The 25,704-nt window shown below is 40.7% G+C and overlaps 2 protein-coding genes across 2 annotated transcripts; one reads left to right on the forward strand and one right to left on the reverse strand.

Moving 5' to 3' along the window:
* Nucleotides 1–20: 20 nt before the first annotated feature.
* On the reverse strand, nt 21–16,226 carry tax1bp1b (Tax1 (human T-cell leukemia virus type I) binding protein 1b). Its single transcript, XM_034610194.1, has 18 exons — nt 16,108–16,226; nt 12,596–12,789; nt 9,762–9,864; nt 9,081–9,271; nt 8,796–8,954; nt 7,744–7,892; nt 7,498–7,588; nt 5,660–5,845; nt 5,243–5,497; nt 4,484–4,654; nt 4,022–4,094; nt 3,588–3,706; nt 3,344–3,469; nt 2,583–2,669; nt 1,799–1,994; nt 1,518–1,678; nt 1,354–1,439; nt 21–1,071 (listed from the first exon to the last, which is right to left on the reverse strand). The coding sequence occupies exons 2-18, from the start codon at nt 12,770–12,772 to the stop codon at nt 873–875; spliced, it is 2,529 nt and encodes an 842-aa protein (XP_034466085.1). The 5' UTR covers nt 12,773–12,789; nt 16,108–16,226; the 3' UTR covers nt 21–872.
* Nucleotides 16,227–17,437: 1,211 nt separating this feature from the next.
* On the forward strand, nt 17,438–25,704 carry hibadhb (3-hydroxyisobutyrate dehydrogenase b). Its single transcript, XM_034610223.1, has 8 exons — nt 17,438–17,541; nt 18,764–18,924; nt 19,021–19,130; nt 19,222–19,343; nt 23,861–23,994; nt 24,168–24,244; nt 24,350–24,506; nt 24,963–25,704. Exons 1-8 carry the CDS (start codon nt 17,472–17,474, stop codon nt 25,119–25,121), a joined length of 990 nt encoding a protein of 329 aa, XP_034466114.1. The 5' UTR covers nt 17,438–17,471; the 3' UTR covers nt 25,122–25,704.

The following is a 25,704-nucleotide window of genomic DNA, read 5'->3' on the forward strand; positions in this document are numbered from 1 at the left end:
TTGACACACAAGTTGGCTGCTCCGTTTCAAACAGTCTTTATTAGTACATATTAGATACATGGAACTCACTTAACAAATGAAACATTACTATGAATAAAATAATTTAACTTTAAAAGAGAAGAAAGAAAAGAGGGAACTTCAACAGAAGCTCAGCATGCACTGATCAGCTGATGATATGAAGGTTCTTACAGGTTCAGACAAATAAAATCAGAACTAAAGGAAACCTAACAAAACAAAGCAATATACACAAAGAATCAAGGCTTTCACAATATCATTGGCTTTAATTATTCTAAAATAGATGATCTGACGATATACTGTATAATCATGTCTGGATGTAATTACTGAAGAGCTCTCCCTGACTGCATATAGTGCACCAAGGCTAAAAAGACTGAGCAGATGACTTGTACAGGGATGTTTAAGGGGAAAGGGGGAGCGTTTGGTTTGATGTTTTTAAATGTAAGTTTGGTAAACACTTATCTCTTTCCCTGATTCATTACATCCTATAGTTTAACAGATCTGTGACAGCCGAGTCAATTTAAAGTCATTATATATATTTATATATACGTACAGAACAGTCTTATTCCCCTTAGTTATCCTCCTAATCCAAATGAAGGGAAATCTTCCGCCCATAAAAAAATGCTCTAATTTGCAAACAGATTTCGTGGCCCTGCAATGTACACTGAATCAAAATCTCATTTTAAAATGTCACATCACTTCAAAGTGTTTCTAAGTTGAAGTAACAAAGCGAAAAGTCAGTACAGTCCTAAAGACTGGATCTTCACACCATTACATGCAGAAAAGAGTGCAGAGTGATTTATTTCAGTGGTTGACAGGAAGTAGGCAGAGCTGAATGTGCTGATTTTTCCGTTTCTCTAGTCGAAGTTAAGCGTGTGGCCGTCGAAGTGGGTGAGCACGTGATTCTCAAACACCTTCTGGTCGCAGTCCAGTGGGAACTGCTCGCTGCACATCGGGCAGATTTTCCAGTGGCTCTCCACGTGCTCCTCGAACTTGCTCTGGTCGTAGTTGGGCGGGAAGATGACCTCGCAGAGCGGACACCGCTTCATGTCCATGCTGCGCACGGAGAGAAAGGAAAGGAGGACAGCAGAGGGAAGAAAGCTCGGGGTAAATACGCAGAGTCGAGTGATGATGTGGGCAAACCAGGAGCACGGGCTAATAAATGGCATCTGTGTGATGCGACGTGGGTGGCCTGCTGCTCCGCTAATGCCAACAAAAGGGGTCTGTGCAGCAGAACAAACACTTGACACATGTAACAATGAGCAGGTTTGGAAACTGTAGGGTGCAGCAAACGTGGACGGCATTTAATGAGAGTGATGGCATGTGAGGGCGCGTTACCTGGGATCAAAGCAGAAGGCTGGTTGTGCATCGCTCACAAAGGGGCTGTGAGTCTCAGTTGCAGCGGGCTGTTGGTTGGTGTTACCCTGAGAAAAGACACATAAAATAGTCAATCCACTGAAAATAGCATTAAGCTGTACACTACACATGAGAGAGAGGCTTACATTGTTGTTGTTGTGTTGCTTTTCCTCGGACTCCTCGTGGCCCTCTGGCCGGCTGTGGTTGCGGGTGGGTTGGATACACACCACATTGCTGTCCCAGGAGGGCGGGCCCACCGGGGGCAGCCTCAGCAGCTGGTCATCTGAGAACTCCTCATCTGCCTCATCTGCAGAGGGGAGAATTCAGACACATTCAGTGGCTGTAGATAAAAGTCAATCATTTCTGCAATTGTTGGTGTTTAACGCTAATGTTACAGTTTACGCTACAAGCTGAATGGAGAACCAACCTTTTGAGGCAGAGTAAGGGTTCCCAAACTGCAGCTTGCTGGGGCTCTGAGAGACCAGCAGGGGGGTGGGGGCGTCCTGGGTGTAAGGGACCGGGTACTGCAGGAATAAAGGCACGCTGGACTGGATGCTCTCCAAGCTGGTTTTCTCACTGACCCCCTGATCTCCCTTCCTGCTGCAGCTACCCTTCTGGAGCTCCTGTGGGAGGCAACAGCAGCATTTAATAACACATATATACACGTTAGTTTGTGTGTGTGTGTGTATATATATATATATATGCCACCACGGGCAACATATTTTCGGAGGAACTACATATCCGTTTTCATCCCTCGATGCCTCCCAGTCTGTCGAGCTGAGTAATATATCACTGCTGTCGTCACACAGCAGCTCTTGCTTTTTCTCTTGCGCTCACACACAAACAGTTTAATTAGTGCCTTCATTAAAAAAAGAAACTCTTCTCGTTTTCAAAGGGAATAGGACGCTGTGTTTTATTGATGTTAGTTGCAGACGCCAATTTAATTTACAGTCTAACCCTCAAATTGGGTCATTCTGCTCCTCTTAGCTGTAACTGCATTACCTCCAAGCAATATTTTAGGTCAGCGAGGACCTCGCTGTGGTCCAAAGTAATGGAATGGAAAATAAGAACTCATTTACGTTGCTTCTACAATTAGAGGCATATTAAACAGACCAGATTGGGAGAGGGAAAATGGCAGAGGAATGGCACTTTTCAGGGAACTTTTAGAGTGGAATAAGACTATAAAAGAGAAAATGAAAGCTATCACTTACCCCTTCCAGTTTTTCCTTCTCCTTCACAACAAGTGCGAGGGTGTCCTTCAGTTCCTTCAGCTCCCGTCCCTTCTCGGCAACCTGGCCCTGAGGTAAACAAAAGACACAGAATCAGAGACTCTGGCAGAGATCCTGCTACACGGCCATTAAGATGCCGTCTTTCTTTACATATTGCCGTGGCCATGTGAGATTTTAGCATGCCAGCATTCTGGAATCAGAGAAGAACCTATAGGTGCTATAGAGGTGCTACATTCCTGGTTGGGTAAATGGGGCTATTGTTTATTCTCAAACTTTGACATAAGATGCTGATTGAATAGTGCATCAACGAAGTACAGTCAGACCTTAGTGCATGACATTAATTGATCACAGCCATAAAAGGCTTCCCTTTGCTGAGGACAGATTTATGTACAGAGCTGCTCAAAGACAAACAACCTGTTTGAATTCCTCCCAGACACTAAGCAAATATCTGCCTGATCTGATCCAAGCACAGCATTAGCCAGGCAACTGGAGAGGACTCCTCCGAGCCAAGCTTCGCTCGTCACCAGAGCCCGACATAAACAGCAGTAAAACGTCGTCTCACAGATAGGCCTGCTCATAAACAACACTGTCAGAGTGACTGTGTTCAAGGGAAGAGATAGCATCAAAGCTTAGTCTCTGAGCTTCACCAGCAGTACACAGCGGTAAAAACACACAAGTCCAGAAACGGTCCTGCTTCAAAGACAGCACAGCGTCACCGACAGCCGTACTCCGGCTTCACGAACCTTGTAGCGATCTTCCTCTGCTGCCAGCTGCAGCTTCAGATTTTCATTGGTCTTCAGCTGCTCCTTGAATTTCACCTCCATTTTGGCCAGCTCATCAGCAAACATGCAGCTACGATCCTTCTCCTCCTGAAGAGCAATCACACTGTTTCATACCTTTGTACCACACAAGTCCTTCACAACACGGTTACATGGTCTAATTCTGATATATGTGAAAGTAACAGGATAGAAAAATGTGTTTTCTTACCATCAGCAGCTGCTTGCATTTTCTGTACTTGTCATTTCTGTCGGACGCCTCCCTGCTGAAGCCTTTGAGCTTCTCCTGGATGATGGCTTCCAGCATAGGATCAGCAGAGCCTGGACTCCCTGTGAGGACAAGTCAGACAGTGAGCTGCAGCAAAGCAACCGCACGTAGTTACTTCATTATAACTTCATCTGTTGATAATGAAAATTATCAACTCAAAACAAATTGATACATTATTATACTTTAATTACATGAAAGTCCATTTACATACCAATATATCAAAGATAAAACAACTGGCTGATTTCTAATATGAAATAGGTAATTCAAGGCAGCTACCTAAGAAATGACACTGTTGGTAAACTTATATAACATCAACTGTTCAGGGTTTAAGGTTTCAACACACAGGTTAGCACAGTTCGATAAAAAATTTTAAATACCTGGCACTGATGTGTCTGGACTCACTGATAAAGGGATTGCTGTGACTTCTTGTGCTGAGCATCTCTTCACCTCCTACACACAAAAACAAAAAACAAGTGAGAAATAGAAATGGCTAATTAGCACAAGCACACACAGACCTGAAGACAGCAAAACAATATTAAGTATGCAAAAAGAAAAATTACAGCACGACGCAATTTTAAAGATATTTTTGTGTCTTGCATGAAGATTGTGTATCAACTTTAAAAGGTGACATTAAAATGTGCACTACTAAAAACACACTGAATCGTGATAGAGATGGGTCGGTCAAGCTCTGGGTGTTTAACAAACAAAGGAGTGGCCAAAGAAACTTGTGAACCCCTTAGTATATTTAGTGAGACAGGCAGGCATAGAGTTACAGAAATCTGAGGTATGCTCCCAGGGGCATGTATACAGTTTTTCATCCGGTATCTGGTGGGACCTACCCCTGGCTGTTCAGAGAGCTTAAGCACTTGTTTTTGCAGTCTCTGACATTCCTTGTATTTCTCCTTGTAGTGTTCAGCAGCCATGTGCAGCCGCATCTTCAGGTCCTCCACCTCTCTCTGCAGCTCCGGTAAAACCGCTGGGTCTGCAGCAGCCTCCTCCTCTGCTTTGGCCTTGTGACGAAAACATCCCAACAGGGCACATTAGACATTTCAAACACAGGAATCGAATAGCTGCATGAAGATGTAGAGATATATAAAGGGAACCCTTATTAACCCTTTATTAGAAATGTTCTACATTGTCTTAAATTGTCTAACATTACTATACTATTAAGAGTAAAATAAATACACAGTGAAAGAAGCTGCGGTCATAGACAGAAACTGAACTGATCAGGGGAGGATGTTGGCTTGTTTTCAGATTTAGTTTACACCTGGTTAGGTCAGAACTTCTAAGAAAAGAACAGAAGCTGTAAAATCCCCTGTGGATTTTCCCTTTTCCGTCATTGTGTTTGTATACCCATAACTTCCTCATACACCAAAATATACTATACAATCTTTTATATATTTGTTTTGCAGTCAAACAATGAGAAAGATAACTTTGATAAATATTTTGAATCTAATTAAACATCATATATTACTTCTATTATATTAAATGATTTGATATTACTTTTGGAAATGTTTTTCAAACATCAATCAAATTCAAATGTTTTCTTTAAATGTTATCAAAATCATGTAGACATGTAGACTGGCCATCGTCCTTACTGCTTCCTGCCTGGCCTCCTGTGTCTTCATCTGCTCCACCAGGCGCTCCAGGAGGACACACTGGGCCTGAGCTTCAGTCTTGGCCTGGCGAAGGGCATCGGCCTCCAGCTTCATGTGGTAGAGCTCAGACATGGTACGGTCCCGAGTCCTAGAGGCATCCCGCAACTCAGCGGATAACAGCGAGGACTGCTGCTGGTTGGCCTGGAGCTGTTCTTCCTTCTGCCGCAGCTGCTCCTTCATGGCCTTCATATCTCCCTGCCACACACAGACATATTTTAGATGAACGTTTCTTATTTCATTTATCTTGAAATGATCATATGATGAGGAAGAATGTGTGGCGTTAAATGCAGCATATGAGAGATCTATCAAGGTGCTGTGACTTTTTTTTAAACTTTAAAAACAAAAAATTCTTTGTACCAGGGGAGAAACTTTGGCCAGGATCTCTCTGTACTGCTTCTCCTTCTCAGTGAGGCCCATCTGCAGACGTCCCACCTCATCTTTAAACTGGGCAATGGTGTTTTCCTTGTTTACATCCACAGACTTCAGCATTTGTAGCTCTGCACTCAGCTTAGTGTTCTCCAGCTCCCGGTTTTTCAGGTGAATCTGGTGTGCACAGATGCAAACACACACACACACACACACACACACACACACACACACACACACACACACACACACACACACACACACACACACACACACACACACACACACACACACACACACACACACACACACACACACACACACACACACACACACACACACACACACACACACACAGTTATAAAACATGAGAAGTTATAATGTATTAAGTTGTTGCCTTTTGCCTCATTTATACAAAACCAATCACAATCATGTACCGAAGAGCATATGACTATTAAAATAAATGTTGCATGACCTCAATTACAAAACAGAGATTTGACTAGGCCTATAAAGTTTTCCTTGTGCAACGACCCCAGTGTGATGGTGCAAGTAAAATTAGGAATGGGTTTTTAGCTCCATTTACGTGGCAACAGTGCAGTGTGTGGCACTCCCAGTTCCTGTGTGGTGCCCACCACAACAAAGAGGTAGAAACACCAGATGGACCCGAAAAAGAACAGAAAAACGCATGCCCTGTTTAGCCTAAATGATTGGGAAGGAAAAGCCAAAGTTTTCTCACTCGGGAAATGTGGAAAAAAACGGAAAGAAACCGGAAGTGTCGATGAACTGGACCTCTAATTTTCAGGTCTCCAATATGACAGAACTATTCAGTAGAGCGCATGCCTCGACTAAACAAAAGAGATGGTGACTGGTTGATTTCAGGAGGGTTGGCGTGCACCATCATATGCCGCTCACTACGATGGCACTGCTGTGGAGAGGGTCAGCAACCTCAAGCTTCTGGGAGCGCACCTGGAGGATGAGCTGACCGCAACTATTTAAAAAAAGCTCAACAGCGGCTCCCTCCAGAAACTAAAAAAGGGGCAAGTCTCCCCATCCCAGCTGTTACCACCTTCTACAGGGGCACCACCGAATGCATCGGAACTAATGGTCTCATTTCCTGATTTGGTAACTGAACAGTCACAACAGCGAACAGAATCCCCTTCCTGATTTACTGTCAGCCCCCAGCATCAATGATGATCCCCTCCCCCATCTCACAATCAGTTTCCCAGTGAAGAGATAAAGAAGCTTTTCAGCTGAAGCCAGCAGAATGTTCAACCGATTCTACCCACATCCGCTTTAACAACTGACAATTACACCCACATAAACTGTATTACACGTTAATGGAACGTGTTTCCCTTTTAAAACACTATGTTGCACTTTCAACTACAATTACATTGCATTCTAATGAAGTGTGCTGTTCACGGTTTGTTTAGTTAGTTTTTTCCATTTTTTTTCCTATTTAAAAACTTTTAGTTTAAGGAATTTTTGACATATTATGGGAATTTATATATAATTAAACAATCAAATGAATGAATCTTGAATTGATCTTTTTGTTTGTAGCTACATAGAGAACACAGGAAAAAGAAAAATCTTGAACACCTCCACTGAGACCAAACAATCCTACACTGATGATGAGAAAATACATATATAACTAATTTCCATAGTGGTCAAGTATAATTACACTTAACACAACAGCAAGTGAAGACATATAAATATACATATAAATAGGAAATAAATAGCAAGCAGCAGGGAAGCTCTGTTAACCATCTCATGTCTTTAGCCATAAAAGATAAATATTATAAACTAAATACATTAATGTATATGTACTTTACCTTGTAGAGTTCCTTCTCATCTTTCTCATTCTTGAGATGAGAATCAAGTGCCTCCTTCTCTGCTGTAAGTTTCTTCACTCTGTCTTTGAGACTAAGAAAGGGTTAAATAGTGTTAGATCACACATCACAGTGTATATGTTCATGTCAGTTGGCTGATCAATCAGGGTTCATATTATTATATGTACATGTACAGATAACAAAACCATAAAATCCGTGAATCTGTGATCCGCTCCACCCTGAACTCACCTGTCCAGCTCAGTTTCCTTTTGTAGGCCCTTCTGAGTGACTCCAATCAGATCCTCCTCCAGCTGTATGACTTTGGCTGTGGCTTCCTCCAGTCTCCTCTTGACCTCCTCTTTCTCCTCTTGCAGGGCCTGGGAAGAATTCTGCACCTCCTATGAGACGATAAAATATAATGTTGGGAAAAAATGGAATAAAAGTCAAAATAGAATTGGGACCAAATAAAATACAGGGGTTTGGTAATCGACATGATCTTATGAGGAGAATAATCACTCTCATTCATAGAGGAAATAAATCTAGGTTAAAAACTAACATGACAAAATAATGCTTGTTTATAGTCCTAGTATATCACCTTCTATCTCTGTCATTGACTCTAAGCTTGTGGAAAATGTGTGCAAATCATAAAAAGTTTATTGTCTTTGAAAGTTGAATCTAAATCAAAATAAACATTATGCCTCAACGTAGCGTTTTCGATATTAAAAGATGACATCAAAAAAGCAAAAAGGAAATTAGTTTTTACAGTTTGTTTATAGGTTGGATTTTGGAATCTTCATATTCACAGCACATAAAAATATCATATAAAAGTATAGTAATAAAATTAACAGCCACAAATTCTGTAATCCTGTTTTCATCGGAGAGGCGTTTCAAACCGTGAGGACAGCGTTATGAATTACGACTGACACTGCTTTTAAGACTTAATGTTGTGCAATAAAAAGCTGAATTACAGCTTTGATAATACAGACATTCATATCTGTCAAGAGAGTGATTTATGCCTTTTGTGGATCAGGAGTTTGAATAGCTCTGCATATTTGCAGTCTTTCGCTAGGGGGTGCTAAAAGACTGCTTGGCCAAATATAAAGCTGAACTCAAAATAAGAAGCGGACAGGAGCATCAATCATATGAATTAATTATTTTAGCATCTGCAGCTAAATTAAAGTACAAATGCATTAAATAACCAAAAGGAACCAGGCATTTTGCTTCATTTTCCAGTTCAGCAATATTTACAATAACAACAAACATGACCTTTTTCCTCCTTACTGCAGGATCTCTTTGCTTACTTGGTTCTCTCTTCTCAGCTGGACACACGTATCTCTCTCCTGCTCAAACTCTTTCTGCAGACTCTCCTTCTCAGCCTCCAGCTGCTCCTTCTCATGCTGCAGCAGGGCTATATTTTTGACCAGCTCCTCTTTCTCTCTCTGGGCTTCTTCCACCTTTTTCTGCACAGAAAGATAAATATTTCAAGGTTCAAGGGCCATTTACATGATAATTCAGTACTTCACTTACAGCCAAAAAACACCTGTAAACAATGATGTATTCAGCTGCTGTGCTGAGGGACAATCTACCTCGAGGAAGCCCGCCTTGGTGGTGACCACCAGGATGTCAGAGTTGCATTCATCCTCCACAGTCAGCAGCTCGTCATCTGTGGGGCTGCTGGCCCGAAACAGGAATGGCGTGCTGGCTCCACGGATCTCACCTTTGTGGGTCACGTAGCAGAACTGGTAGAACTCGCAGTCGTCATTGGGAACATAATATCCTGGGGGCGAATGACAGCCAGTGAACTCAGTGTGCAGGAAAGCAAAAGATACTTGTGAACAACTCTAAATTCATCTCAGTCCTAAATTTCATTGAAACTTCACAGTTACCACAAAATGCCTATATAACTTTAACATAATATGTGGAGATGAAATGGTACAAAGTGCAGACACTGTTTTGCTGTAGTTGTTCAGAGGTCTGGAAGCAAAACTACACATGTGTGATGTTGTGGGTGTGAATCTAAAAAGCGAGACATGTCTTTCCCACATTTGTGACAGTTTCAATTGCTTAATAAAAAAAACGGTATAAAAGTTTAAACAACACCTAACTAAACTGTCTTTCACAACAGAACAGAGATTTGTGGGTTAAGTTTCTCATTTAACTCCATTCACTGATTTGGTATTAAAAGTTTTAACAATCCTCTGAACAGCCCTCTGATATGTGTTTTTTAAAAGGTGTCAAACTTATATAAAACTTTGGCATGGCCTTACCCTGAAAGACCACTGTTCTGTTGACTGCGGTGGCCTCCATGTAGTTCTCAGGAAGCGGTGACCACAAGAATGTGTAATAGTCCCTCGCTGTGCTCCAACCGACCTGTGAGACATAGTGGGGACTCAATTATACCAGGCGTTCTCGCCACATCAGTGTATGATAATAACAATGGAGGATTAACAGGCTCCATACACATCCACCTCCAAAATATCTCCAACGACTTTATTCCAGTAATCATGAGGTTTTTCATCTAAGTTAGGATAATGCAACTTCATGTCTAAGAGGAATAACGATCATTTCTGTGAACCACTCAGACTCCTGGTCACCATGTGCGGCGTGCGCGCCATCCAGCCCTTGTCATGAACAAGCCTCACTGTGGAAATGTAGCTACAACTCACTTCTAACCGGAAGAGGGAAATAGGTGAAAATTTTATACATAGGCAACTTGAAAATGAAAACCAAAATGTAATTATATGTATTTTATGTGTTGTTAACTGATGGCTGATGAGGAGGGAGTCCAGAATATACATCCATAACTTCAACCCGGTGCCATAAAACTGTCAAAGAAAATCAGAGTCACATTGAGTGGGCTGGCTTTCAGTGTGTGCGCACGCGCACGCGCACACACACACACACACACACACACACACACACACACACACACACACACACACACACACACACACACACACACACACCAAGCCCGACCAAACTACCCCATTACCACAGCCTGCACCACAAAACATAGATTAAAGTTGTGTGATGTGACTATCAAAGTTGTGCCTGAATTATAATTTAAATATTCATGCCAACAGATCGTGTTTAAATTTATACCGCTGCGACAGATGTTGCTTTTGATGTACGCTGGATTTTTTTTTTTCGCCAAAAGAATTCCGGCCAGTTTATTCTCTCACCTGTGTACAAACAGCCTGCAGCTACAATATCGCAAGTGTTCATCAGAGCCAGAGATAGAAGGCCCTGGTGCTCCAAAACCCCCAATTGTTACCGGTGCGTTTCCAGCCTCCAGCCGTAAAGAACAGGAAGCAATTAAAACATGCACCTAGTTAGTGAGTGTCATTACTGAGGGCTAGTGTTCACCAGTCCACTCATTAGAGCTGCAGAGATGGTGGTGGGTGAAAGCTCTGAGAGGAACTCTTTCACTTACCTCAGCCTGGTCTGCAATGTGTACAAATGGGAGTATAGGAGGAAAGTGGGGCAGAGGGAAAAAACAACGGCCTCAAACAACAACACCTGCAACCCTACAATCTCCACAAACATTCAACCAGTTACAAAATGATAGGCCGAGCAAAGCAATATGCATTTTGATCTCAACAAAACATTTCGCCATCATTCCTGCAACTTCACACTCCTGCACCAACGCTAACAGGAGCTGGTGGCGTTGTTGCTGCAGGAGGTAATGGCTTGTCAGTCAGACTGTGTAAATTCAGGAGGCAAGTTGCCCGTGAATCACACAGAAAGGCTGAGCTCGGAGAAAGGTTAATTATAAAGCGGTTCTTGGTTTGTCCTGGGCCACTATGGCAACGTCTTCCAACAACATTCCTCTTTGAAGCTAAGAACGGCTCTCATCAGGCAGCATGGTGACTGTTCCAGCATCAAGGGGCCAAAGGCGGCTTCTGTCCATGAGCTAATAAAAACCTGCCTCCCATCTATTCATCAGTATCGTTTTGATTGACTTGCCAAGTTAGAGTGTGTCATTCACGCATTTGTAAATAGTTTTAGGCTGACGTGAGAAAAAGCAAGGATCTGAAAGTAATTAATTTTCAATGTAGTCATACTCTTCAAACGGATATTTTCTTTGACAAAGGCAATTATCTAAAGCAGAAGCTGCTCCATAGACTGTGAACCAAAAGCTACTAAATGTGCATAAAGGAGCCTACGCCGGTGCTACAGCATATCCAGGTATCTCTGTGCATGCAAACACAAGAACTTGGCAGGGAATGTTTCAACTGTCAGCGCCGCCAGGAACCTTTACGGGATTTACGACCCTGCACTCGGGCCTCTTCCAGCCCAGCTCTGTGTTTTAGAGGTTGAAGAATTCAGTAGGATCTGCACTGCCAGTTGCTGCCTACCTAGAGGCTGAACACAATGTGATGTGGCATCCAGCCATAACAGAGCGCTGAATTCAGGATTTAAACAGCCTCCAGACATTAGCCTGACATGACTTTATTTCTCTGTAAGCTTGGCAAAAAAACTGGTAAATTTATGCACCTCTAAAATATACAAGATATCTGAATATTCAGACTCAATAAGTGCAAAGTTTTCAAAACTTATACAAAGACATTAACGACTTAAATCTCTGATGTGGAAACTGTCAATTCCTAATGGCTGACTCAAATGTATTACTGTAAGTTACCATAAGTGCATGATCAGTGTATTTCCGACTTCCAGCATGTGAGTAAACAGGAACCATTGCAACCACAACAAACACTTTTTTGATCTAGAGTGATTTTATCCCAGTTTTCATCACATTTCTGGTCTCGTTGGTCTAGATAAACTTGAAGCAACACGTTTCTTCGTAAATCCAAGATTCACTACAGATGAGGCTAAAATAAATTACTGCCACTGTATTTGGTTTAAAGTGCTCCTATAACAAGATCCATGTGGACCATTCAAGTGTGTGGTGGGGGTCGAAATGCTCCATTGACTCTGCCAAGTAAATTTTAAAAAGACAAATATTTTACTCACGAGTTCATAACTTTGTCCACACTTTTATAAAATCATGGCACTGTTAAGTCACTAAGATAGTGAAGATCTCCTTGCTCCACATTAACATTTATTTTGTTTTCTTATACTTTTGTAAAGAGATATTCACCTTGAATATGCCAACCCAGTCCTTTGGATGTGGTCTGATGAACTGCGTCAGGGTATAGTGGCACTCCAGTGCAGCATGTGGCAGGTAACTCTTCCCCACATTCTGGAAGATGACGTGGGCAAAGTTTGACGTGTCCATGTTGTTGCTTAATAAAGTTCCGTCCAGGAACAGTGCCATAAATCACTCAGTAGTGGCTACACAGAAATAGACAAGAAACAAAATATATAATTAGAAAAAACAAACAATAACCTGAGAAAGAAATAAAATAGCACTCCAAGAGAAACTGGTTATTCAAGGAAGTTGAATTAATTCAGACATTCCTATAATTACTGCATAATAAAAATATGTCATCTATACTGTCAGTTGTCTAGTTTATAGTGAAAGCAATTTGAATCATATGTTTTCATAAGAATGTGCATTTTAATGCGAGAACACATCCTCTTTTTGCTAGACTGACCATTTAAAATCTATTAAAAAAATGTTTAATCATATAACATGTGCAGTAGACAGATGTCTGCTAATGTAAGATCCCAGGTGGTACAATTTGAAAGCAGGAATAGTGTTGATGATTTTTTCTTGTGGTCAAAATATTCATTTCCCAGTTATCACATCAAGAACAGTTGACGTGTCTTAAGAGTGTGTCACAATTTTGGAAAAAATAAAGTCCAAGTTTGTGACCAGAAAGCTTTTTCCCAAATGACCTGAAAAGTGTTTGTCATTCAGAGGAAGACACAGGCAAGGTCCAAGACATCACAGTTCATAGAACGAATCACTGCCTTTCATTTCCAACACGTGATGGACAAGAAAGGCACAGGGTTGGTAACACCATATCTACAACATGAATTCATGTGAAACAACATAAGTACTATTAGTGCCTGTGTTATGCCAATCACAACTTTCAGTGGTCTTATAATCGGTCCGGTTCATGAGATGTATTTATTTACCAAAGTCTGAAGACAAGAAAATAACCTGTCCTTGGTTGTGTAAACACTATATACCAATTTCACTAATAAAGCAGAAGTAATGTATTTTATCTCTCTGATTACTTTTGTTTTACTAGGATTAGAAAGTAAATCTGATATTTCTTCACAGCTTTATACACCTGGCACTAACATGTGTTTTATATCCAGGTCGTATATCTAATCTATTTTGGTCTGATGACATTTACACCAGGTATTATGTGTCTCAGGGTAGAGGACAGCTTTGGGTATTTCTGAGCTGATGGCTGCTAGCTACCCGCTGCTTTCTCAGAACTCCTGTGGGAGTATAATTTCTGCTTACGCAGTTACTGTATGTGGACTCACTGACATCATATTTGCATTTACAATTGTATTACATTTGTTTAATATGGTCACAACGTGTCCCTGATCCCCTCTGGAGGCGACTTTAACTTATCAGATAACAATCCATCCTGTACTTGCATGTGGTCAAGCAGTATCTGATTTCAATTTGATAACCACCAGTAGTTGTGATATTCAGACAGATTTGCAAAAGATTATGAAACACAACTTAGTTTTTCTTCTGATCCTTTGTCCCACATGACACATTAAGACTATTATTATGGATGACATTGCTTCTTATTTGAGTCAGTGATAACTTTATTCCTAGGATCTTGTGTAGTTTTAACCTAGTATGCACTTTGGCAGCTTGTTTGACCACTTCATATTCAGGCAGTGTCCAACATAAAATGTTCCCCATTGACCCACTTGGCCGATGGATCCGAATTTTGCTGGCCCCCTGTATATTTTCACTTGCCCTGCAGCCAAGAAATGAAAAAAACCTTTTTCCAATATTTCACAACTATAAGAATTTTATTTTGTAACACTTACAGTAAAATTCATTGCAATCATTCCCTTACACTATAAAACATTAGGTTAATAGTTATATAATCAAAGTAGTTAATAATAATAATAATAATAATAATAATAATAATAATAATAATACTTATTATTATCATCATCATCATCATCATCATCATCGTTGTTATTGTAAGTTTCCATCTTTGCCAGATGATATCTTGAATAGTGAGGCAGTCCACAAATTTGGCAAGGATGGGAACAATAGATCAAACACACCCTTTCAGGCACTGTGAGTGTGTAGGACGTAGCTCACAGCATCGTCATCAGAATCCAGTCACACCCCGTGGAAGTGACATGGCTTGTCCAGACGGTTGTCCGTGTTGTTTGAATAAAGGTTGACTTTACAAAACATCATGACTTATTTTGGACTTGGGAGACTGGCAGACTGATAAAAACTCAGTGTTGCAGTGGGCACCACACAGAAACAATGGCTACAGAGAGAAAAGGTGACTTTATGATCGTATCAGTATTTTCATAGTTTTAAATTGAAGCAGCCAAGTGTAGGACCCTCCCCTTCCAATAAAAACACACTCTCTAGAGCCAGTGTTTGGTTTGTCTATTGAGGGCCACTATAGAAACATGGTGGTGCAACAAGGTTGACCATGTGGAAGAGGACCTGCACCCATTGCATATATAAAGAGCTAATTAACACTCACTGGTAATTAGTTTGGGATAATTATAGACGAATGACAACATAATTTGTATATTATGTCCATAGACAGAAATCATACATGCTGGACCTTTAACAAAGTAACAGACACCATGCAGTCTAAAAAAAAATAGCACATTGCTCATACCAGCAGACTAAGTAACTCAGGACTATCTTAAATTGTGCAGAAGAACTTCAAACGTACAAGGGATGTTCACCATCTTGTCCTATATTCTAAAACAATGAGATATCATCCACAATAACAGTCAACGTCGCGGACAGACCAGTGACACGTCAATCAACTTCCCCTGTCTGGAATCTTTACTGGCCCAGAGCCACTGTTTATCAGAGTTAAACCTAATTCAAATGACAGCAGAGGAAAACTATTTTCTTTATACAATTTAATTAAACCTGACACTACAAGGCCATGTGACCAACATGAGCTCTACATCAGGTTGGATTTTCCCATTGGGCCTCAGCTGATGTAATTTTGATCTACGTAATTAGGCCTGTGACAGCCTCAGCATTTCCTCTGAGGAGGACCGAGAACTCCGAACAATATTGTCGTGTACAGTTGACACAGAAGTTATAAACCGGATGTGTCAGTTGACTAAAGTCCACTGTATTAGTGGCTAAAACCGACGACTGGCAACTACGCGACGAGGCCTAATGGGAAAACAGTGATCACTGCTAACTAGCTAGCGTTAGCCACATACTTTACAGGACAACAACACGGGTTAAAATCAGGGCACGGATATACGTGCTCATACGAAATGTGTTCCGAGTTAAATAATCACTTTACACAGTAAACAATGCAGTAATTATAGTTGATGGTGTTCCAACGCCCTTAAGGAAACCAGAGCAGCATAGCAGTGCTGTAAAGTGGAGGACAAGGTTAGCTAACGTGAGCAGTTAGCGACGCAGACGATCAGTCGATGTATCTTATGAAAACTCTTGACAAACGATTTTATCGGTAATATTTATAAAACTAACCTTAAACGTACCTTGTTGGCATGTTGAACAGACGCTGAAATCCGAGTGTATCATGAAAACAATTGTTGACGCAGTTCAGTGCTTTCCCCGGTCCACTTCCTGGAATAATAACATTACGTCAGATCCGGAAAAAGACCTCGGGAATCCCACTCGACGGAAAAAATGACAACAAAGAAATAAAGTCCATAATAATTCCACATATATATATTTATATACATATATTTATATATATATATAGACTACACACATCTTATTTGTTAATTATATATTTAAAATCAGATTACATAATAATGTAATATTTGCAGTGTTGATGTTTGATACAGACCTATACTACAAACGTACTGTCTGATGAAAAATAAAAACTGTGTTGAAACTTGAATTTGGCTAAATCCTGTACATATTTTAAGAATAACCAGAATTACTGTAGCTCCATTCCTGTCAACTATATTAATAATATACGTACACATTTAAGCATATAGTTAATCTTTAAATGTGTCATACACATCGGGCTTTAGCCAAATTCTCCATTACAAAAGTTTCAACACTGTTTTTCTTTTTCATCAGACAATATGTGTGTAGTATAGGTCTATAACAAACATCAACAGACCATGTTACTGTGAACACCAGGGTTATTCTGTAAGGGTTTAAAAAAAAAACTTAGAAACCCTTAAAATATAAATATTACACTATTACAATGCAGTCTGCAATATAGGTCTGTATCAAACATCAGAAAACCCTATTTAATTAAACACCAGGAACTTTTTTATTACAATCAATTACTCTACTCTATTATTATATTATTATGTAATCTGCTTTGAAATCTAAATTAAACAAGGAAAATATATGTGTGGGGTTTTACTTTTGAATTCCTCTCACCATGTTGGATAAGACAGACCAAAGCAGAGTTTCTGTGGGATCTGTTGAAAGCAAGTGGGGCATCCCTGGGTAGACAAATCTGTCATTAAGACAAATCTGTCATCAGACAAGTCATCCCACAAACAGGTTTATTTATCTTGTGACTGGTGGGTGTGTCAGAGGTGTTACCCAATCAGCTGACGTGTAGGTTTAAAGCCCGTTGTAGTACAAGTCAGTGCGCATGCGTATTATTGTGTTTCAATATTTTATTTTATTTTTTAAACTTGCTTCTACTATTAAATATTTATTTTCCAAATATAAACGACATGGTACAATATTTACTTCCGCTCGCTTCGTGCTTGAACGTGCCCCTGTGCATCTCTAAGTCCCGCCCCCACCTGCAGCTCATTGGCTGGACACAGGAAGTCCCACTGCGCAGCCCTGTCGCCCGATTGGCCGGACGAACCGCCATTAAATCACGTTACCGCGACGTCACACGCAGGACCAAGAGGGAAGAAGCATGGCCGCCGTGCTCAGAGGGTCTCGGTACCTAGTTGGAAGGTGTAGCAAGCATGTTGACTTTGTGTGCGGTAAGCGGAACAAAACTCAGATCCTGCACACGATACACACGTCGTAGGGTTTCCTCCAGGAGCTCAGGCTGTCAGCTGAAGCCTCGTTATTGGCTTAAAAAAAACACTCGTCTCTGTTAAAATGTTGGAGGAGCAGAAGAAGTTTGGCTGCTCTGGTTTGGCTTTGTTTGGCTGCTGCTGTTGCTTCAGGGGCCGGAGTTCACCTTTCACATGTTTAAAAGAGCGTCTCTGTTTTTAAAATGACTTCGTACAAACAGCCATTATGTTTCCACGGCATTGTCTCTGACCGCTGTCCTTCTCTACACTCTCTGCCTGGGCTCATTATGTAATGGCTGTCACCCTGAACCTTGCAGAGACATGGTCGGTGACTTCTTAAACTGAAGTAACAGCTGCTTCTGTGATGTCCAATTCAGATATACTCGTTTTACCGCAAACATCCGTCATTGTAAGTGTTCCTTCAGGTTGCATAATGTTGTCGTGTTGCTTATTTAACAGCATTTGGGTGAACAAATGGTTGTAATACAATCTCACCGAAGGGAACACAGTAGTTGTGTTGGTTTGAAGTTGGCCTGAAGGAATACAATGTACTGTGTATAGGTGACTCATGATTGATAATGTTGACATAAGTTTATGAACGAGCAACCTTTTTATGTAGGCAAACTAAAGTAATCATTGAAAAGCCCTGGGTATGATTGCCTAAGATGACTTTGACACTGAAGGGCAGCTACATAGGGTTAACATGTAAATTGAATATAATCAGCACTCTTGGCCATAATATGATAGGTTACAGCTAAGAAAAGCTCTTTGATGTTGGGTCCAGATACAGTTTTGCCTAAAATGATTAAAATACAATTGTAATAGATGTTTAAATTAGAAGGGTGCTCGCAGAGTGCACAGCTTCACCAAGTCTAATGCTCTATCTGGCCTTTTTAAAGAAAGTGAAAAAATACCTGGATCCCACTGTTACAATGGATTTCCTCCAAAGGTGAAGAATGGTTTTTTTCCTTGTGTTCATTCGTACCTCGCTCCCCCCACAAAGTTTCATTGAAATCGTTCAGTAGTTTTTGCGTAATGTTAAATATCAAACACGCACATGACAACATAACCTTCTTAGAAGATGTAGTTAGATATCTATAGAAACGTGTGGTAAATAAAAATAAGGCATATTGATATAATTTTAAGGATACTGTGTTGTTGTTGATCCTTTTGGCCGTTGTTTTAGTCTCCACAAGGTCTATGGCCTCAAAGACACAGGTGGGGTTTATTGGTCTGGGCAATATGGGAAACCCAATGGCAAAGAACTTGCTGAAGCACGGATACCCAGTCATTGCCACAGATGTGTTCCCGGAGTCGTGCAAGGAAGTGCAAGAGCTGGGAGCTCAGGTGAGACCGTAAAATGCACACATCTTTTTTTTTTTTTTTTTAAACTTCCTCTGGTTTGTTCTCTCTTAACCCTGTGGTTTTTGTGTGTTCTTTCAGATTGTGGATAATCCAGCTGAGGTAGCCGACAAGGCCGACCGTATTATCACAATGCTCCCCTCTAGTCCCAATGTCATCGACGTGTACACCGGACCTAATGGCATTCTCAAGTATACTCTGGTTTATCTTTTTTAAATGTTTCAAGATAACCTCCTACACTTATCCCAGATTCTCCTAAGCATTATTTGTTTTACCCAACAGAAAGGTAAAGAAAGGCTCCCTCCTCATTGACTCCAGCACCATCGACCCATCTGTTTCAAAAGAGATGGCTGCTGCTGCAGAGAAGATGGGTGCAGTTTTTATGGATGCACCAGTATCAGGAGGTACCTTCTTTCTTTTTTTTTTTACACTTCTGAATCATGAATTAGGTTGTATAAATCATATTGCATTACGGCTTCTTGAACATATTTGTATACGTACAGGCGTGAATTTATCAGGTTTCCTAACAGTCCTGCAGTAAATGCTACTTACGTGAAGGTGTCTGGTAAAACCTATGTTGATTATTTGAAGTATATTTCTGGCCCTTTTACCTTTTTATTAGATAGTGACCCTAGAGCAGGGGTAGGCAACCTTTACTATCAAAAGAGCCATTCTGCCCCCTCTTCCCCCAAATAGAATTTGTCTGGAGCCGCAAAACATATTTGATAACACAGCTTATAAAGTTTTATATATAGTTATACTATATATATAAATTTCTCCCCACATATCAAGCATACAGGTAAGCCAGCATCGTTGGCAGTGAAAGCAAATGAATCTGTCCACGCAGAATTAAACTCTATTTTCCTCCGAGACTTTTCTTTTTTGGGATTTATCCGTGGTTAGCTTACCGGGGTCGAAATCTCAAGATTAGCCACCTGCAGGGAAAAGCGCCGGGCCGTAGACGTAATAGGATGTGACGCATATTTTAGTTGACGAAATATTAAAACAAAAAGTGAGAGCAGGTCAGACTGGAGGCGCACACAGAAACTGAAGCTCGGTACAAACCAACTGCAGCTTCTGCTCTGACCAAGAACCTGCAGCGCTGATCTCTGAGCAGCTGTGACCAGAGAAACTCTGTGTTTTCACTGTTTCCACTGTTAAGAAGCAGCCGGTAAGTCACTGACCGGCTGCTTCACGTGAACGAGCTCTGATCTCACTGTGTGTGTATCTCTGAGCGAGTGAGTGGGGGCAGGGGGGGGCGGAGCCCCGGGGCCTGTGTGTGTGTGCACTGTCTGGGAGCACACACACACATTTGCCTGCTCCTGGTATTTCATGACGGCCTGATAAGATGATTTAAAAAAAATGAACGTGACGTTCACTCACGTTCATCATATGAAAACTGATTCGTTAAGTTCACCGTTTGCAAAAAATATGCACGACATTCACAACACTCTACAGGAAGCCACTGCAGAGGGGCTGAAGAGCTGCGGGTTTCCGACCCCTGCCCTAGAGAGAGAGAGAGAGAGAGAGAGAGAGAGGAATGAGATGTAGTGAAGTGTTTGCCAGCTGGCAGTCGGACCGGGGACCTGTTGCTTGAGTGTGCGTATGTGGTACGCGCTTTAACCATTAAGCTATCAGGGTGTCGAGGTCTTGCGGTAATTATTTAGGCCCTTGCAGTTTTGTGAAATGTGCCGCATTAAACTGAGGTTCTTCTGCTTTTTAGTCAATCATCTCTTAGAAGGTGAGATTAAACTGAGAAGTTTAATAAACCAGTAATCTATTAATATATTTTTATTATTTGTTGATGTTATTTAGCAATCAGGGTGTTGTATGTGGGCAGGGCTCTTATTTATATGGCATCAGACGGTGTGCTAGCTATACTCAGCTGCTGCAAGGTTCTGTCAAGTTGAAGGATTAGAGTGGTGGCAAATGAACTGTGTTGCTTTTAGCTGATGCACTGGTTACTACAATATCACTGAGAAGAGAGCGTACCTTCGCCATGGCCCAACAGTCACCTTAAATTGAATCAGGCTGCACCAAATTTCACATACTTATAGATATCAGTTACCTAAACATGCTTAATTTTTCATCCTGGTAAAATGGTGAAAAGAAAAACACCCCCTCTCGCAATGCTAAAGAAAGTGTAAAAAATTCCTGCATCCACACAAAAATTGTATTGGTTCTTCTCTAAACGATACTGCATCCTACCACTAAGTTTCGTGGAAAACATTTTAGTTGTTTCTGTGTAATCTCACTTAAACCCAAACGGGCAAGGTGAAAACAAACCTCCTGGTGGACGTAATAAAGTGCACCGGCTTCGTATCTGAGGCGAAGAGGAGAAGAGCTGCCTCCTCCTGCATAAATGTTTCCAACAGCGAAGCATGTGCTCTCAGACTTTCTTGGGGGTCCACACAGAAACAGTTTGTTTGAACTTGGCCTCGTCAACGTCAGGACAGCCACTTTGTTTGAATTCAAAATGGTCCATTTTATGGTCTGGCCCTAAAGATTAGTAATGATTTATATGCTTCCGTCCTGTGGTAGTGCACATGGATTAAAGTTGTCCTGCTTTCTGCCTTCAACATATGTGCGTCTGCACTTCTGTGTGGTAGCAGCAGTTTAACCAGTGCAAACTGAAGTGTGTCATTCTTTGATATGTCGCGTCAATCAACAGGCTCCTAAATGAAACTTTTTGAACATCTCTCTCTTTTTGTCTGTGGTCGGACGGAAATCCAAAGAAGTACAGTTGCATGGTAGTGACTGTTTAAACAGTGTGGTTAAAGCCTTGATGTAAAGGCACACACACACACACACACACACACACACACACACACACACACACACACAGAGTGGTGGGGATGTAATTGAGTCAGCATGTGACTGACTTTGTGTGAAAATATGTCAGGTCCAGATGAGATAACTGCCATCTTTCAGTTTTCCAACTAATTTGGAAATAACTACAACTGAGTCTTGGTAAACTTTGTATACAGTCATTTGCAGGGGAGGGTTCAGTCTGGGAAATCTCTGAGAGGGAGTGACCGCACGGTTTTCCAGTAAACATTCCTAAACAATAAGTAGGCTGTGTTTAACGGAAATCTCGGCCGGTCAGGTCTTAGAGTTTTTTTTCCCCCCCAAAAAACATTGATATCATTTTTATTTTCTAGATAGTAAACAGCGGCGCTCCTCTAGTTCCAGGTCTCAGCTCTCAGTTTCAATGTGTCAGTGAAGTTTCAGCAGCTGCACAGTTGAGGAATGCTTCCGCTGGAGAAAAAAGTCCAACAACCTTTTTTCTTTCCTGACTGTTTTGTAATTGTAACTGAAGGGCGTGTTACATATGTAGTTGACTTGCCATGATTGTCCCACTCCAGAAAGAGAAGCGACTTTTCACTTCTCTTGAAGCATAGAATGGATATAATGTAGAGATTTTTTCCTTTTTATTTTATTGGGCATTTTGTTAGGTTTTGAGTTGCTTTATAAATAAGTTTGTATTTGGGACACAATTTTAATCATGTTTAAATAGTTCAGCTGATAAATCATGTTTCAAAACTTGTAAAAAATATGTAGGCAATTGCTAATAAATGTAATCTCAATTTTATAATCTTTTTCTATACTGTGTGGCATCTCTCGGATTAGTCACTATCAGTTTTTGGTGTTGTGCAGTTGACACACTGACTTATTTCTCATCTCAGTAGCTGACGCAGTTATTTGTTCATACGTTGCTGCTGATCATATTTTAAAATGTCTGAAGTTTCTTCCCCCATTTTTTACAGCAGAAATCAATGTGTCAGTCTTTACTGTGTTAACGCTGTTGTTAAATCTTGCTTTTTACATCTCACTACATGTTTTAGTTTACTGCCATTCTCTGTGAATTTTGAATCCACTACCCCGAGTTTTATGTTTTGGCTTAACTTGACTGTTGTAACTCCCACCTGTCTCCACTAGTTCACTTTTTCCAAGTTCCACTTAACACAAAATGCTGCTGTTCACAAAGACACGGCAGAGGGAAATGTAATGCACCCGTTTTGTGCCTTTTTCCCTCTTAGCTTCCTGTAAACCTTAGGATTAATTATGAGACTGTGTTGCTTCATTTCTTGGTAACCATGTGTCTTGCACCTGGTTGTTGTGTGTTACTAAGCTTTTAACCCTATGTGAACCTGAATGCAGTGTCAAATGTACAAATAGATGCAGAAAAAGTAGTTTTCCCTTTTTACGACACGGCCCCAACGCATGGGACTGACATACTGAGAGAGATAGACTTGATTCTAATTCTTATATGGCTGTGATGATTTCCTATTTATTGTTTAACACATTCATTTTCCTGTTTATTTCATTTAAATGTTTCTATTAGCATGTTAAATTAAATTAAAAAAATTACCACATAGCATATTCTTAGGTCTCCAGGGAGTGACTTAATCCCTGTAGTTCAAAACTACAGGAAAGGAAAAATATCAATATATATTTTATTATCTCCCCATTGCATCTCAATGAAATGCATTAGTTTGTACTGCGCCTCTGCGTGTGAAAGATTTGTCGATCAGGAGAAAGAACGTAAAGTGAGATTGAATGTGTGGGTCCATTTAAAATGTTGTATGCCAACAACACACATGGTTCCTTAGTGAGGTTTAATGGACCTCTCATGCTGTTTCTGTAGCTCTTAAAAGACGGAATGAACATCGGTTTTAAAACTGTATTTATAAATGTATCTCTTTAATGCTGTGCTAAACATGTATCATCGTGCATCATGTTATTCCAGCTACTTAGAAAATTCTGCTTTGATAAACAATTACTTTTAACTATCATAATTATTGCCCCCATATTATTTATTTTGTTTTAAACAGATGAAACTTTTCAGCAGGCAGTGACCAACCATCACTGGCTGCTTCCACATGGTTCTCTCTTTGTAAGCATAATTTCTCATTCCCAGGTGTGGGTGCTGCTAGTTCGGGTAAACTGACTTTTATGGTCGGAGGAGCGGAGGAGGAATTTACTGCAGCCAAAGAACTGCTCAGCTGCATGGGAGCCAATGTGGTGTACTGCGGTCAAGTTGGAACTGGACAGGTAAGAGCTGATATTTCAGGATATAAAATATATGATCAGGATTAATTTAGTAGTATTGTGTAGTAAGTATTGGGGCAGTATTGTACACTAAAAATATTTAAAGTTTGTTTGTTTGTGGTACTTATTTAACCTGGTGTTAAGGTTATTGAATGCTAATCCTGTCATTTCTCCAGGCTGCTAAAATATGCAACAACATGCTTTTAGCCATTGGAATGATTGGTACTTCAGAGACTATGAACTTGGGAATCAGGTGAAAACTATCTTTTCAAATAAACAGGAAACTGATTACATATCTCGTTAATATATGCAGCCGCAATATATTTTCTGTAACATGACATTTTTCTCCCACTCACAGACTCGGTCTTGACCCTAAACTTTTGGCCAAAATCCTGAACATGAGCTCCGGCCGGTGCTGGTCGAGTGACACCTACAACCCTGTGCCTGGAGTTATGGAGGGAGTCCCCTCTGGGAATAACTACCAGGGAGGCTTCGGCACCCAGCTGATGGCGAAGGTCAGTGTAATTGCACTAAATTTCCATTAATGGTTAAATTTACTATAATTATCGTCAAGAAATTACTATGTCTTGTATATTTTTGTATCTTAAGTAAAATAAATATTGGTACTAATATGTCTTGAGTTTTAAATGGATTTCTTTTTCATTTGTATTCTATGTATCAGATTTATCATATGTCAGTCAAGGACTAATCTGTGTGAAATGTGCTGCATACATAACAGGTCTGCGACAAAAGAAAAAAGATTTTGTCTGTGGTCACACAATTTGAAATGGTGCAGTGAAGTCTTCAGCTGCAGTTTACATCAGTCTTTCTTCATGGGAGTCCAGCCAATATTATTACAACAAAATGAAAAAAAAAAATCTGTGTGGTTTTGGTTTTAGAGTGAAACTTTCAGCTCAATAGGTTTTTCTAAAGTATGTTTGCTTTTCTTTTCTTTTTTTTCTTTTTTTTAGGACTTGGGCCTCGCACAGAACACGGCCACGAACACAAAGACTCCTGTCCCCCTCGGCTCCTTAGCCCATCAGATGTACCGTATGATGTGTGCACGTGGTTATGCCAATAAAGATTTCTCCTCCGTGTTCCAGTTCCTGCGCGAGGAGGATGGTCAGTAATGTCCGCCTCCACCCCGTCCACAGCCTTGCCAGGCTCCGGCCCTGCACAGGACAAACACAAGTGTAGTTGGGGTGCATTTCACCCTGAGGACTTTTTCTCTCCCTTTTTTTTTAATTTTTTAATTTTATCTTTTTTTCAAAGTTGTGAAAGACATGAACCCCTGGGGTGCTCCAACATAGCGAGACGCATAACGTGAGCACTTCTTCCTATTGGAAATCCTATTTCCTGTGTGATCTGTAGCCTTTTAACAAATAAAACACTCCTTTTCAACTTAATAAGCGAGTGTATTGTCAGATATGCAGATGTGGGTTCGGGAGATAAGTAGACTGTGAAGTAGCGGCTGCTTTGCAGATCACATTTCTTAAAATGCAAAGTCTGGTGGGGATCTGTGGTGTTGAGATGAATCATTAGCTCTGTTCAAGACTGAACAACTGTTCAGTCTCCACATATTTATCTTTTGTTTGTGATCATTTCTTTATGTTGCTGTTCTGTTCTCTTGACATTGGAAATGTTACTGTTGGAGACGAGTGTCATATGATATCATGTAAGGAAATAAAAGACAAAATGTGACGTCTTAAACTT

This window comes from Hippoglossus hippoglossus, chromosome 16 (assembly GCF_009819705.1).
Source record: "Hippoglossus hippoglossus isolate fHipHip1 chromosome 16, fHipHip1.pri, whole genome shotgun sequence".
NCBI classification, from domain to species: Eukaryota; Metazoa; Chordata; class Actinopteri; order Pleuronectiformes; family Pleuronectidae; genus Hippoglossus; species Hippoglossus hippoglossus.